The sequence below is a fragment of the Carassius carassius genome, chromosome 13 (assembly GCF_963082965.1).
Source record: "Carassius carassius chromosome 13, fCarCar2.1, whole genome shotgun sequence".
In the NCBI taxonomy this organism is placed as follows: Eukaryota; Metazoa; Chordata; class Actinopteri; order Cypriniformes; family Cyprinidae; genus Carassius; species Carassius carassius.
This window is the reverse complement of record NC_081767.1, coordinates 5,049,440-5,065,167: the sequence shown is the minus strand read 5'-3', so window position 1 is coordinate 5,065,167 and position 15,728 is coordinate 5,049,440. Positions and strand designations below refer to the sequence as shown.

Here is a 15,728-nt window from a genome sequence, read left to right as displayed (position 1 = left end):
CAGTACATTTTGCTGCTTAATATTGAAAGTTGGTGTGTTTGATCATATTATTTTAATGTATTATCTTAATTATGAGCACATTGGTTTGTAGTGCAAACAGTTTTACTGTTTACTGCACATTGTTATTCTCCTCGTTATTTACCTATAGCGGCTAATGAACTGGAAGAAAAAGAAAAAGGTGGATACAATAGAGAGAAACCTGAGACTTTGTTTCATATTAAAAGTACAAAAGCACAAAGCTTATGGCGATATATTGTATGGGAATTGCCCTTCAGTGTTCTGCTCATTAACTTTGCTTTTCATTATTATTTAATTTAATGTTTGTGTGTATGTAATGTTTATTGCTAGAAAATAACAAAATTCCACAAGTCAAATTTATTTTTCAGCAAAATTAAATTTACAGGGTTATTTAAACCTCACTCAAAATAAATAGAAATGTACTTATTTAATTTTAAAAAGTCCCTGGGTTGACATTTAACATTTTCTCCTTGAGAAAATACAAAACAGATTTTTGAAAGTTTAAGCCCATTTGGTATCCTCTCTATGGAAAAAGCCTTTTACAAATCTAGAATTTTTGGGAAAGGCAGGCAAAAAGGCTGCAGTGTTGTGCACACATATGCTGTACAGTTGCTCGGTGACAGGCCAGAAATACAGTGAGTCACAGATCTCCCTGCCAAAACCCCATACCACCATTTTCCAACTTCCAGCACAACCACCCGTTCCTCTGTTGGCTTATACTTTCCAGCACTTCATCATTCCAGAGGCTGTTATAACTTTTTTCACATCTTACTCAATGCCTGAGTTATTCCTCTTCCCTCATACAACCTCACAACCTGTGAAAGCATTTTGTGTATGTGTGCGTGTAACCCTTCAGGTTTGTGAAGAAAGAGAGGAAGGGTATCTCCCTGTTTCTTTCCTCAATTTCTTAGTGGAAAGAAACACAAATGAGAAACAGTGGCAACCCATCGCTTCATTGCTAGCTGGTTTACAATGTGACTCAGTGGTGAAGAATGTGGTGGGATGGGCTTGAAGGAGTTATTAATATGTCTTTTCCTTGGGTCCGTTAAGTTTCCTAAAGTTCCATTTCAGGGTTTTGACGGCGTGTCTTTATGGAAAACGTTAACATCTCCCTATTTGGACTTTTCTTAAGGGCTGGTTTTAATCCTGAACCCTGCAAGTTTGTGCGTGTGTGGTGACAGAGGCTGTGTGAACATACAGGAATTTGAGATCCACCTCATACATTCAATTGAGCAAGTAAACATAAATCATTACAATCATCTGCAGCTTATACTGAAACTCCTAACAATTCCCGTAAACAAAACTGGGTAGTTAAAGTATTTGAATATATATATATATATATATATATATATATATATATATATACTGACCAGAGAAAATGTTTTAGTCACTGTGTCAGCATAACAATATTCTCTTAGGACGTAATGTGACTTAATTTTCCATAAGCCTCTTACCAAGCATATAAATGTGTTCACAATAGTCTCTCTATGTGAACTATGAGACATTTCAAAAGAAAGAAAAAAAAGAGTTACATAAAGTCACCAAACACATGGCAGTCTCTTGATTACATAGCAACCATAGAGACAAGAAAACATGCACAATATTTGTACATGTTGTGGACACCTCCTCCATGCCGGGATTCCCTCTCACAGACCAGCACACAGGGGTCTGCATGTGCGTCATGTGCCTACATGGGGAATTCCTCACAAAGATGCCCCATAAACTGCATGTTAGCCCGGGTTAGTGTTATTGTACATAAGCAGAGCACATCCTCTGGTGGACATTTACAGAGGTTGCACTACCTCAAGCTCGGAAGAATAGCAAGTAGGTAAAAGCATACACAACATTCTATCTGGAGTAAAAGTAACTTTTTTTTCTTTTCAGATAAAAACAATTCAGCACCATTTATCTTGCTTTCAAAATATTAACATTATAAAGGCTATCATGTAATATTTGATACATGAAAAAGCCTCTAAATTATTAACATGATCAGAACTTTGTTAAAAAAACATACTTTATTTCCTCTGATTCTTCACACTTTTAAAGTAAAAGCCATTTTAGTATAATTCTAAAACGAATCACCTTTAGGTTGTTAAATGTGTGTTTTTCTGTGAAACCATTTTTTTTTTATGAAGTACACACACAAAACTGCTAGTCATTCAAAATGAATCACATTTTACTATATGTTTAGGCACTCACAATTGTCAGTGATAGGTTGCAGCAAACGAGTTGAGCCAGGATCTAAATGCAACTGTCAACTTTAATAAACAATCAGAATAACAAAATTGCATCCTCACGCCATAAGTCCAACTGAGGAGGGAGGGAGTGGTTTCTGGAGGAGGATGTGGAGTTGGGGAGGAGTGTGACCATGGATGTATTGGCAGAGGGAAAAGCCATGGAGGAGATGATGGAGGTAGGAGACAGAGGGAGGAACCAAGGAGTCACTCAGAGCAGTGCTAAGACCAAGGCCCACTGTGGAACTGATGGAGGGAGGAGCCAGGACTGGTGGAGACCCAGGGGTAGCTGAGGATACAAAGACCCAAGGTGACACAGGAGGCCTGAAGGGCAAAGACAGAACTGGAGGATTAGGGGACCGAGGTGGACACAGGGGCTAAGCAGGCCGGGGCTGAGCTAATAGAGAGAAGGAGGAGGCCAGAGGGATTGAGTGACGATGCACAGTCAGTGGTCTGGAAGATCGTGGTGCAGGCTTGATGATGACTGACCAAGGCTGAGCCAGAGGGCCAGGGAGCCCAGTGGAGTCCAAGGATTGACAGACACCGGTGAAACTGAGGGATCATGGAGCCAAGGGAAACCAAAGGGTCAGGGCTCAGAGGCCAAAGTTGGAGCTGGACTCTGCTCAGGCTTTAGGTCTTTGATTAGCTTTCCCTGTTGAAAAAAAAACAAGATATGCTGGTTATGTTTTAAAGCCTGGCTGCTATTTTAAGCAGGTTTGAGCTGGTTTAAGCTGGTCCTTAGCTAGTTATGAGCTAGTTTGAGCTGGTCCTAAGCAACTAGCTCCTGCTTAGGACCAGCTTTGGAACAGCACATGACCAGCTCATAACCAGCTCAAAACCAGCAGCTATGCTTCAAAACATACCTAACCAGCATATGCTTGTTTTATCAACAAGGTAGAAACTGGCTCTGAGTTCGTGGCAGACATGTTGAAAAGTGAGGAATTCTAGTGAGGAATTCTGAGAGAGGTGGGTCACTGAAATAATGATGGGAAATGACAAGGTGATGCTAGAGGGCTTGGTAGGCTGTGGCTGAGTGTCCTCCTCTACCATTTCAGCAACTGTGAATGGCGAGCCACTTTGTCAAACAACATAGTCTATGTATTGTGCCAGAGTACAAGTGGTAGCTCCCGCTGGAAGCATCTGGAAGAAATGGTCACTCAGCTCTCCCCAAAACATGTCTTCAAGGTTCTCTCAGTCCAGGACATTGATGGCAGAGCTTAAAGTGCCCCTATTATGCAATTTTAAGGTTCCTAATGTTGTTTGGGGAGGCTCCTACATCAGGTCTACATGCACGTGAGGTCAAAAAACACTTTTGTTTTCTCATAATATACATTTAATTTAATTTGTAAATGATTTGTACAAAGCAGTTCTAAGATTCAGTCTCTCTAAACCCGTGAGCCTACTGTAACAGGAGGAGCCAATGACAGACACAGTGGGCGTGGCGTCAGGCCTCGGAGAGGCTTTTATTAACAGAAAATAAAATAAAATGGGATAAACGTGGCCATAGGGGGAGAGTGTCCAAAATAAACAGAGGATCTGGTGTCCTCGTCGTGTTGTGGGGTTCGTGTGGGTCGGGCAGTGTTCATGGAGGAAGGGTCCAGGTAAGGGGCAGAGTCCGGCAGCCGTACGCGCTCCCCTCTTCGGTCCGGGGCACGAGGGGTGGTGGCTCAGCCGCATCCTGCTCGTTGGCCGCACTGGTGTTCTTCCCTCATCATTTAGACAGGCTTGTATAATTCCACTACTTAAAAAACCCACCCTTAACCCATCTCTTTTAGAGAACTACAGACCAGTTTCCCTTCTTCCTTTCATTGCAAAAAAAATTGAACGCGCTGTATTAAACCAAGTTTCTGTCTTTCTCACACAACAACTCCTCGAATCTGGCTTCAGAAGTCGACAATCAACTGAGACTGCCTTGCTCTCAGTTGTTGAATCCAAATCTTCAATACGTATCTTGCTTTATCGGTCTGCTGTTTTTGACACGGTTAACCACCAGATCCTCCTGTCAACCCTACTGGCAAAGGGCATCTCAGGAACCGCACTCCATTGGTTTGAGTCTTATCTCTCAGATAGGTCCTTCAAAGTATCTTGGAGAGGTGAGGTATCCAGGCCGCAGTATCTAACTACTGGGGTGCTTCAAAGCTCAGTTCTTGGACCACTTCTCTTCTCTGTCTACATGACATCATTAAGTTCTGTCATTCAGAAACATGGCGTTTCATATCACTGCTATGCTGCTGACACTCAACTACTCTCATTCCATCCTGATGATCCAACGATAGCTGCTCGCATCTCAGCTTGTCTAACAGACATTTTTTGCTGGATGAAGGACCATCACCTTCAACTCAACCTTGCCAAGACAGAACTGCTTGTGGTTCCAGCAAACCCATCATTTCATCACAATTTCACCATTCACCATGCTCTTTTGTTTTTGATTGCTTCCATTGTCCTCATTTATAAGTCGCTTTGGATAATAGCGTCAGCTAAATGACTACAGATGTAATACAGATGTAAACGTCCAATAAATATCAACTGCACCAAATTTACCTGCAATAAAATTGAGAAACCTCCATATTCTCGCTTTTATACTATATGAGCTATAAAAGCCTGATGTATCAAATACAACAAATAAAATGCATATGTAAATTTTAAAATAACAATAATAAAATTTTTGTTTGAAGATTTGAACTGTTTAGTGTCAGATTTTTCTGACTATAACTTTTTTATGTCAGACTTTTACTGTAAACAAGTTTTTTGGATAAAAGTCAAATCAAAAGATAAAATGAAGTTAAGATTGTATCATTGTATTTCAAAAGTATATATGCTGCTTTTATACATACATATATATGATATTATTTTTATAGTAATTGCTTTTTCTTTAAATATATTTTGTATTTTTGGCCAAGCTCAACTTAACTTTTATTTTGAAAGGAGGCAGCAGACGGACGTGTCGGACGTTTCCTCAGAGATGTGTTGATGTGGCTAGATTCCAGAGTCTGCTGCTAAAGTTAAACTGTAAACAATATTCATGGATAACTCCGGGAAAGAAAAAGAGGCCATGGCTCTCATGGCTGAAGCAGAGAAGAAAGTGAAATCCTCGCAGTCGTTCTTTGGCTCTCTGTTTGGGTATGTTTTATAACTTTTAACATACTGCCGACAAGCCAACCCGGGTAAACAGATAGTTAGCATGCTAGTCAGTTAGCTGTAAAACACAAACTTCATATAAGTGATTATCAGGGTTGGCAAAAGTGTCTAAAACTATTTTTCCTGCCAAATGAGAGATTGTTTGGATGTGCAGATTGAAACCACATTGAATTGTAAATGTCTATGTTTAATTTCTATTTGTTTTTTCCAGATGTGAGTTCGTAACACCGTTAACGTTAGAGCAGTAAACCTAAAAAACTGTCATCCCTGATATCGTGTCTGTATAAACCTATACTTACATTTGTATATAGTTAAAGTTGAGATCTTACGTTAGTCATGTGATCTGGTGTTATGCCTCCATAAAGCTGATGACGAAATAGTCAGGCGATGAAAGTGAAAATGTAATTGTAGGCTTTGCTAGGAGTCAGCTGACACTGGACATGACAAACATGAACACATTAACCTGCGTGTTCTGCTTGGACTCTAGAAACCCTAACAGCTGAAAAACATAGTCAATATTCATTATATGGTAAAAAACTGCCAAAATGGATGTCTGTACCTACAAATGTCTGAAAAATGAATTTATCAAGTCTATGTAACCTCCTCGTTTAAAGCTATGTAACATTTTAGAAATAAAAATGGTACAAATAAATTAGTGTTCACCTCTTATTTGTATTTAGCCTTCATACAAACAAGAAATGTGAAATCGCTGTCAAATAAAAAACTTAAGACTGTCAGACTCACCTTAGTTATATAAATATATTTAACTTTAACCTTTAACATAGGATGATTATTCTTATAGATTGAAACAAAAGTGCTTCAGCCAGGATAAAGAATAGGAAATGGGATTACAAAAACGGGACTAGTTGTCTTTGACCCATATTTATGGACACTTTATAACACTATTTTTAAGTGTTAGGGAATGTGATTAGGTTAGGAATCATCATCATATTTTGTATTTATTATTTTATATATTTTGCTAGGGGCTCTTCAAAGATGGAGGATGCTTGTGACCTGTATGGAAGGGCAGCAAACATGTTCAAGATGGCCAAGAACTGGAGTGGTAAAGACAAAGACTCAGCTTAAATCAATATACTAAAAATCAATATACAAATCTACTTGTTATTTTGTCCTCTTTTTAAAAAAAAGCATGAATGGAACAAAATGCACTTAATTTCTAAATTAGAAATAATTTTTCGTTTGGCTTGCAGGCTATGCATGTCTGTTGCACATTATATTTGTATTGTGATATTTATCGTAACATTTGCAATTTGTTGTTTGTGTTTGTCAGCTTCAGGAAACGCTTTCTCCCAGGCGGCTCTTCTACACCTGCAGATGCAAAGTAAACATGACGCAGCCACAAACTTCATTGATGCTGGCAATGCCTTTAAAAAATCTGACCCTCAAGGTATTCACAGCATCCAGTTGCTATTAGCAATGTGTTGTAAATTTTCCTTCTGTGCATATAAATACATATAATCCACACAGTTATTAGTGAATGAAACTCATTGCTTTTTTAAATAAATAAAACATTTATTTCAATATTCAAAAAATGATCTGGCTGTTTACATGCAGTTCTTTGAAAATGGTTAAAGTTCAGTTGTCATTCTCTCCACAGAGGCCATAAACTGCTTGAACAGGGCCATTGAGATCTATACAGACATGGTAAGAGTCTCTCTTACATCTGTGGGGGCTATAGATGGTGTTTGAAATAAAAGTACAGAATCATTTTGACTTTTCATCTGTTTATCTATTTGCGGGTGAAACTTGTTTTGGAAATAGTTCAACATATCCAAAGCAATTGTTAGAAATTGAAAAATAATTGCAAATTACTTGATGCCCCACTGGAGGGTACTCTAACACAATGCAGGCATGTGGTTTAGTGTGCACTAACCAGAGGCAGTAATACAAAAAAAAAAGTTGCTCCTAATGCGGAAATGTATTCACAAAAAATGTTTCCTCCTAATGCTGTAATTTATTCACAAAACAACAACAAAAAAGTCCCTAATTTAAAAAAAAAAAGTCCCTAATTTTTAGAGGTTGCTCCTAAATTTCCGCATTCGAAGCAACTCATAAAAATTAGGCACTTTTTTTTTCATTTAAGATTAAATAATTCACAAAGCTGTAAGTAGCTCCTAACCCGTAGGCAGCTGAGAAGTCCTCCTAAGGACTTCTAAATCTCAATTTACAATCAATGTTGCAATCAAATAAATTTATTGGACTATTACAATGACATCAACCATCAAAGTTGTTTCTTAGTTTTAAACTTATAAACCTTCCTTTGTGTTTTCTTTGGTAGTTCTGTCCATTGCTTTATGCTTACAGTATTTTTTAAATACTGTTAAAATTAATCCACAAACTAGTAGTAATTAGTATGACAAACTGAATAGAATTTGCAATGGGCATGTAGCCCATTCTTGATTCTATTCTATTTAGCTTACACACACACACAGACACACACACACACGCATAGTCCTCAGTCCATTCACTGTGGGACCCCCTCAAGCACGGGGCGACGGGGGATTTTTACACGAGTGATGTAAGAAAAACACTGACATTCTGGATTCAGACAGCAATAAGATCACCAACTAACCCCTGTAAATGCTGAAAATACCTAACGTACTCATGAGAAACAATTACTGTTCGAATACGGCTATAGAAATATACAGAGCTATCGCAAAAACAGAAGTTCAAAGACAAATTCTTAAAATGGTTTTTGCGCTTGTTTCTGTGGAAGTCTATAGAGCCATATCATAGTGCTATGCGCATTATCATATATTTGCATGTATGTGATTCAGCTTGAATTGTTCATTTTTGGGCAAAGATACATCAAAATGCATTTTAAAATAACATACCAAATACCTTAATTTTAAGTGTATCAAAATAAACTACAAAATGCAGCAGCCACACCAAGTATCAAAATAAAGTACTGTATTTTTGTATTTTAAAAATACTAATTTTGATTTATCCCTGCACCAATACACTGACAAATCACTCAGTTGACTAAGTAAACAACGTTCAATAGCAACAGCTTTTCTCTGCTCGAGTCAACCAGTAAATCTGACATATGCAACCAGTTAACAGATCAAATATTCAGATATCCCTGTCATCTCCCAAATGAAGGTTATTTTCAAAGTAACAGACAGTTTAATGTTTAACAGTTTGCGAATGACTCCATTGTCCTAATTTAGTTACTTGGTGTCTGTTAATGAAGGGCCTACTTTGCATCAGCAACACTGACTCAATGACAAACAAGTCATTCATAAGAAGAAACTGTATTCATATCAACTAATTAATCATTTGATTGTTTATCATGAATATATGAATATATTATGTGTCGGGCATCTATTCATGCAATGGTATGCAAAATCATGATCCTACATAACACCTAGGGTACAGTATTCGACAATCAAATACTTATTTATCAATCACTGGACACCTATTTTGGAAGTTGAAAACAAACATTTTAGCATTACAACAATTATTAAATGATCAATATGTTTTGAGTTTAAATGTAGCCAACTTGTATAGGAGTATTAACCCAACTCCAACCACTGAATCTATAGAGGACACATACACATGTACACTTTTAATAAGTACAATTTCACCAAGCACATTACATTCAGTTACTCATTAATCCATGCTTCCTTCTCCATTCCCAATATTCCAATAATTCCTGCCCACTAAAAGCTGCATGGATATATTTGCTTACCCCAACAGGCCTGTCTATGTTAATGATATAAAAAACTTCAGTTGATTCACACTTTATATCATCGCCATGATATGTATTGTAATATTACCCAGCCCTAACATGCTTTAAACACATTTGACAAGCTAGTTAACTATTAAAACTGATTGGCTAACACTATTTTTTCCCCTTGTCAGTGCTCTTTTATTCTTTCATGATAACTGAAGGCAAATCTGAATGATACACTATTTAAACTTTAATCAACATGTAAAATTGACCAATTATCTTATTACAGAAAAACCCCAATGCTGAATAGAGTTGTACAGCTGCAGCTCACATGATGAATGTTGGGGTTGGGGAGAGGGGTGTGTCTAAACTAATCAGCAACCCGATAAAGAGGTTGACTTACACAAGTACATAAAGTATTTTGTGTTTTGAAATTACAAAAAACACTAATCTTAAATGTATTTAAATGCAAATTACATTAGATTTTTGCCAAATACTTTTAAATACAAAATAGTATTTTGTATTTCAAATACGTATTTTAAATACATGTATGTGAAATACTGTCCATCCCTGAGTTCAATCACACATTTGTGTGGGATAACAATCAATCTGATTGAGGAAAGCATAACTTTGTAATGTTCTTTAGATTAAGAAGATTTCCCCTGACTGGGACAGCGGTGAAGAGAGCTCTGCATGTCAGTGTTGTTCATAGTTAAAATAATTTCCTTGTTTACAAACCTTATTTCATTTTAGAATGAGTCATTGTTTTTTAATGATTGGTCTACTAATTCGCTTTTAAAGTGTTACTCCATCCCAAAATGAAACTTTTGTCATTTATCACTTTACCCCCATGTCGTTCCAAACCCTTAAAAGCTATGTGTGTCTTCGGAACACAATTTAAGATATTTTGGATGAGAACTAGGAAGCTTGTGACTGTCCCATAGTCTGCCAAGTAAACTATATTTTGAAGGTCCAGAAAAGTATGGAAAGCATCTTCAGAATAGTCCATCTGCCATTAGTGGTTCAACAGTAACGTTATGAAGCGATGAGAATACTTTTGTACGCGAAGAAAACAAAAATAATTATTTTATTCAGCAATTCATCTCCTCTATGTCTGTCTCCTCGCATCACTGTATAGCACCATTTTGGAGAATATCCGCTGAACACAAGCAGCTTACGCTCTTCTGTGTCAGCCGTGCCACAAGGATGCACTGTTCTCTTTCAAATCAAAGCATAAATACACACAGAAAACGTATCTGTGTACACAGAAGAGCGTATGTAGTTTGCGTTCAGCGGATATTCTCCAAAATGGGGCTACGGTGATGGGGAGAGACACAGAGGAGACAAATTGTTGAATAAAGTCATTATTTTTATTTACTTTGCGTACAAAAAGTATTATCGTCACTTCCTAATGTTACGGCGTGTATGGCGTCATGTGAGTGAGTGGTTTGCTGATGTCATCTTTGTGGATCGAGTGGCCCATGGTGGCTGTGGGGTTATGGTATGGACAGGCGTATGTTATATAGACAATGAACACAGGTGCATTTTATTGATGGCATAAAATCCTGAGGCCCATTGTTGTGCCATTCATCCAAGACTATCACCTCATGTTGCAGCATGATAATGCATGGCCCCACGTTGCAAGGATCTATACACAATTCCTGGAAGCTGAAAACATCCCAGTTCTTGCATGGTCAGCATTCTCACTGGACATGTCACCCATTGAGCATGTTTGGGATGCTCTGGATTGGTGTATACGACAGTTCCTGCCAATATCCAGCAACTTCACACAGCCATTGAAGAGGAGTGGACCAACATCCCAAAGGCCACAGTCAACAACCTGATCAACTCTATGTGAAGATGTGTTGCACTGCATGAGGCAAATGGTGGTCACACAAGATACTGACTGGTTTTTGGACCCCCTGGACCCCCAATACAGTAAAACTTATTGTGGCAAGCCTAAGACGCACATGTGCAATAATCATGCTGTCTAATCAGCATCTTGATATGCCACACCTGTGAGGTGGAATGGATTATCTTTGCAAAGGAGAAGTGCTCACTAACACAGATTTAGACAGATTTGTGAACAATATTTGAGAGAAATAGGCTTTTTGTGTATATAGAGTAAGTCTTAGATCTTTGAGTTCAGCTCATGAAAAATGGGGGCAAAATATATATTTTTAATATATATATATATATATATTCTACTATTTCGGATGGCTTTCTATAGAGGAAAATGGGCAGTGGTGTTTTTCAGCTAAAACTAACCTGCTGAACTTGAAGAAATTGAAGCTCTTTTTCACCAGTCAATCATGTTATCATTGATTTTATGTTAATTATGCATTTAGTCATGCCTAGACTGTAAATGTGATGCTGGTTGTTTTATGTGTCTCATCTTGTAGGGTCGATTTACAATTGCAGCAAAACACCACGTCACCATTGCTGAAATTTATGAAACGGAACTGGTGGACATTGACAAGGTCAGATTTCTTTTGTCACATTGACTGATTATTTTCTATTGTAAAGTAAGGTTGCATAACTTATCACAGGAGTTTTCAAACTTATCCCAGAGGAACCCAAGCCCGTGCACATTTTGTATGTCTCCCTTATCAGACGCATCCAATTCAGGTTTTGCGGTCTCTACTAATGAGCTGATCAGATGTGTTAGATGAGGGAGACATACACAATGTGCAGGGCTAGGGGACCTGCGGGACAAGTCTGAAAACCTCTGACCTATCACTTTTACTATAATTTAATCAAAGTACTTTATAACCTTTCCTTAGGCCATAGCTCACTATGAACAGGCAGCAGACTATTATAAAGGCGAGGAATCCACAAGGTACGATGGTTTTAAAGCTGTTTTTACTCCTAGTGCTCAAGACTTGCATCAATCCTAAATGATGATACAGAAACGACCAGTAGAAATGAGGTTATATATAAAATCAGGTCTTCTCCAATGAATGGTTTTGATTACAATATCAGTACGTAATGCATAGCAAGCATGTTTGCTGAAGGCAAAGACCTTTGCTCCCATCTCACATTAACCGTATCATATTGAGATACACCGCCTTGCAGGCAGCATATGACACATGACCCAAATCTTCATTATCACATGATTTTTTTGGGGGGAGTTTCTTTCCGTAATCATAACCGAGTTATGATCTAGAACTGTTTCTAATCTGTCTGTTCTTCTCTGATGTGAAAGCTCTGCCAACAAGTGCCTTCTCAAAGTTGCCACCTATGCAGCTCAACTGGAGCAGTACCCTAAAGCCACTGAGATCTATGAACAGGTAAACAAAACTATGTCAGTCTGGTTTCAGTACACTTGATACCCTAGGAGATATCATATGAAGGTCATCAGTGTTTTACACGGAAATATTTTTCCTTCATGTGTAACAAGCATTGATTTGGATATGTAAATAATGGTAGCTTTTAAGAGTGAACATACAATTTTTTTGTATATGGAAAGATGTAGACTTTTATCAAGGCAACCAGTTATTTTTTTATAAATTTCAGTTGGGGAAATGCTGAACTTGTGAAAGTAATATAAGCTTAAATATAATATCTACCTGTCAGGCATTTTCTGTGTCGGGTAAAATATCAGTCACTATCAGTCAGTCTGTTTTGTGTTGGTGGGTTTCCAGGTTGCAACACATGCAATGGACAGCACTCTGTTGAAATACAGCGCAAAAGACTATTTCTTTAAGGCTGCTCTCTGTCACTTCTGTGTGGACATGCTGAATGCTAAGGTATGAACCACATCTTTAAAGAAGCTGATGGAAAACAGCTGTCATTTGCAGTTCCCTTTCATATTCCTTGTCCTTGATGCCATCCTTGTAGCTTGCTGTCCAGAAGTATGAGGAAATGTTTCCAGCCTTTTCAGATTCACGTGAATGCAAATTGGTGAAGGTAAGGCTGGATCTCAGCAACAAAAATGACCACAGCAACAAACAATTTTTTTTTTTTTAATGTTTAGAAAATTTCATTGCTTATAATTTTGAGGATTTGAACCCCTAACCCTAGGTGTTTTTTTTAAATGTAGAATTTATTTGATTCTTTATTTATTTACTCCGTTAATTTATTCCTATTTATGAATATGTTCGTTCATTCATTTTTTCTTATTATTTTATTTCTTTATTATTTGTTTTTATTTATTTCTTTATTTTTAAAGTATTCCATACAACTTCATGGCTTATCAAAGGTTTTTATAATAGTATAAAATATTATTTTTACAATAGTAATTTTTAGTATTTTTAGCTTGTAAAAACATGTTTTTTTCCTCAATCTTGAGGTGAATCATTAATTGACAAAGCAAACCAGTTTTACACTAAACCAGTTTTATACACCTTGCTCTGACGGCATGATTCTAGATTGGCTTTTTGTAATTTTGAATTCAGTGCAAAGATGATACCTGCTGAGAGTGTTTATACTCATTTGTCTAAAATAATCATGCCAGTAAAGTAAAATAATTGTGAATAAACCATTCTGTCAGTGGACTGTGTTGGGTAACAGCAACAGCAGGTTCTGACCGAAGGATGATGGATGGATATGTGTTTAAAATGAGCTTTTTTCATTTTTTTTTTTTTTTTTTACAGAAACTTTTAGATGCCTTTGAGGAACAGAACGTGGATGCATATACTGATGCTGTAAGACAAGCACATGCTTGCCCTATCTGTTGCTTATAAAACCTCTTAAACAATATTCATGTGACTAGAAGCATAGTTTCACCATAGCTTCCTAGTCTTACCTACATGACATGTCTGTCACATCAGTTCAGAGAAACAATAGCAGGGCTCTTCATAATTTTCAATTCTTTCTCTTTCAGGTAAAGGAGTATGACACCATCTCACGACTGGATCAGTGGCTCACCACCATGCTGCTTCGTATCAAGAAATCCTTACAAGATGATGAAAGTGACCTTCGCTAAGATCCTCTTACTCACCTGTGCCCCTTTGCCACTTGCTCTGCCTCGTGCCTTTAACACCGTGACTTCAGTATGATGGTCGCCTATCGCCATCTCACTCTCTTTTACCACCAACTCAACTCTCAGTGCCTTAACGTCCTTGCTTTACCTCTCTCTCTATGACACGGCCGTACCGCCACACCTCAGAGAACACTAAAGAAAGGAAGGCTGTTGTTTGAATGAGATTTGAGGGATTGTGGCCTGAGAGCTGAAACCAGCTTCAGTAATATCATTGGGTGCTGTGCACACCAAGCTTCAGATACGCCTTGTGCTCTGGCTGAGAAAACGCTACAGAGCTAAACAAGCCTTTGTTCATTCTGTTCAATTCTGTAGTAGTGGCATATGAAATTTTATTCTTATCGGAAATACCATACCTTGTATCTCTGCCTATTTTTTGCTAGCTGATTCCTGCGTGGACTAATCTTGAAAAATTATTTGAAATGCTCTACCAGTTTATTTTTTTTGACATATGGAGAAGAAAAAGAGTAAAATAAGGACTGATTCAACCTATACAGTGTGATTTTTTTTTTTTTTTTGACCAGGCCTGTTACCATCTTTCTTGCAATAGGATAAAAACAAAAATTAATTCATTGGTAATTATATAATAATAATAATACAATTAGTCTTGCTGTGAATTAATTGTTCCATTAATTAATGCTAGAAATTAATTTATAAAGCTAACAAAACTGAAGTTAGGCTTTTTTTTTATATTCAAAGAATATGAACAACAAAAGTTTATTTCTCTGTTAAATAAAGGACTAAAACCAAACCCTACATTGGTTAGAGCTTTGCAAGGCACTTTAATAGAATACAAATATCTTTGTTTTATATTTGATTAAGCTTAATCTTTTAAATCTCATGTAAATCAATTACAGTCTAAACACAAGTTAAAGCTGTGGTTTTATTTTTAGAAATAAAGCCTACTTTTTCATTTGGAGTTTCTGCTTCTTTTTTTGCTAGTTCTTGATTATGGAGATGGTTAGTAGAAATTTGCACCTTCCAGCTTTTAATGTTCTTTGACATGCTCTTAAATGGTGCACTCGGGTTCATAAATTTCAGAACTCATTGTAAGCTTGTTGGTCCTCATTATCAACATGCAGACTTAAATCATTGGTACTTGGTATTAATAAACCCATTTAGGGTCTATTGTCATTATATCTTGATCGTGACATGCATCACAGTATGACAAGGGGCGTAACATTTCCATCACATTCTTGTGGCATTCGGCCAATCACAAAGCACTGGATAACTGACCAATCAGAGCACACCTCGCTTTTCAGGCCGCTGAGAATTGTAAAAAAAAAATCGACGTGTTTCAGAAGGCAGTGCATAGAGGACAAACAATAATGTACAGTATGTGGAAAATATATATTTAAATATATATAAAATATATATGTTTTTTTAACTTTAAACTTTTTTTTTAACTTTAAACCACATAAACACATTGCATTACACCTAATACACAAAATAATGTTCTTTTTAGCAAACATATAACTCCTTAAAATATTTATTTGCATGGTGTTTGTTGATTTGTGGTCGATTTTGAACTAAACCGATTTGTTGAGAAAAGTTAAAAGATCAGTTAATTGATCATTAAAGGATTAGAATCAAAAACTTTAGAAAATGAATTTATTATTTTTGTTTTCAATCTTATTAGGACACAATTAATAAAATATCATGT

At 37.0% G+C, this 15,728-nt stretch overlaps 1 protein-coding gene across 1 annotated transcript; it reads left to right on the top strand.

Moving 5' to 3' along the window:
- Positions 1-5,175: 5,175 nt before the first annotated feature.
- Positions 5,176-14,557, top strand: LOC132155881 (alpha-soluble NSF attachment protein-like). The gene is made up of 11 exons (XM_059564631.1): positions 5,176-5,372; positions 6,374-6,453; positions 6,682-6,798; positions 7,009-7,055; positions 11,487-11,564; positions 11,868-11,923; positions 12,290-12,374; positions 12,729-12,833; positions 12,925-12,993; positions 13,680-13,730; positions 13,910-14,557. The coding sequence occupies exons 1-11, from the start codon at positions 5,275-5,277 to the stop codon at positions 14,009-14,011; spliced, it is 888 nt and encodes a 295-aa protein (XP_059420614.1). The 5' UTR covers positions 5,176-5,274; the 3' UTR covers positions 14,012-14,557.
- Positions 14,558-15,728: the final 1,171 nt, after the last annotated feature.

Bases quoted from the DNA above. Each gene is read 5' to 3' on its own strand.
- LOC132155881 (XM_059564631.1), top strand. From the start codon at position 5,275: ATGGATAACTCCGGGAAAGAAAAAGAGGCCATGGCTCTCATGGCTGAA. The intron at 6,454-6,681 runs GTAAAGACAAAG...TGTGTTTGTCAG, and splicing joins GATGGCCAAGAACTGGAGTG to CTTCAGGAAACGCTTTCTCC. The intron at 7,056-11,486 runs GTAAGAGTCTCT...CTCATCTTGTAG, and splicing joins TTGAGATCTATACAGACATG to GGTCGATTTACAATTGCAGC.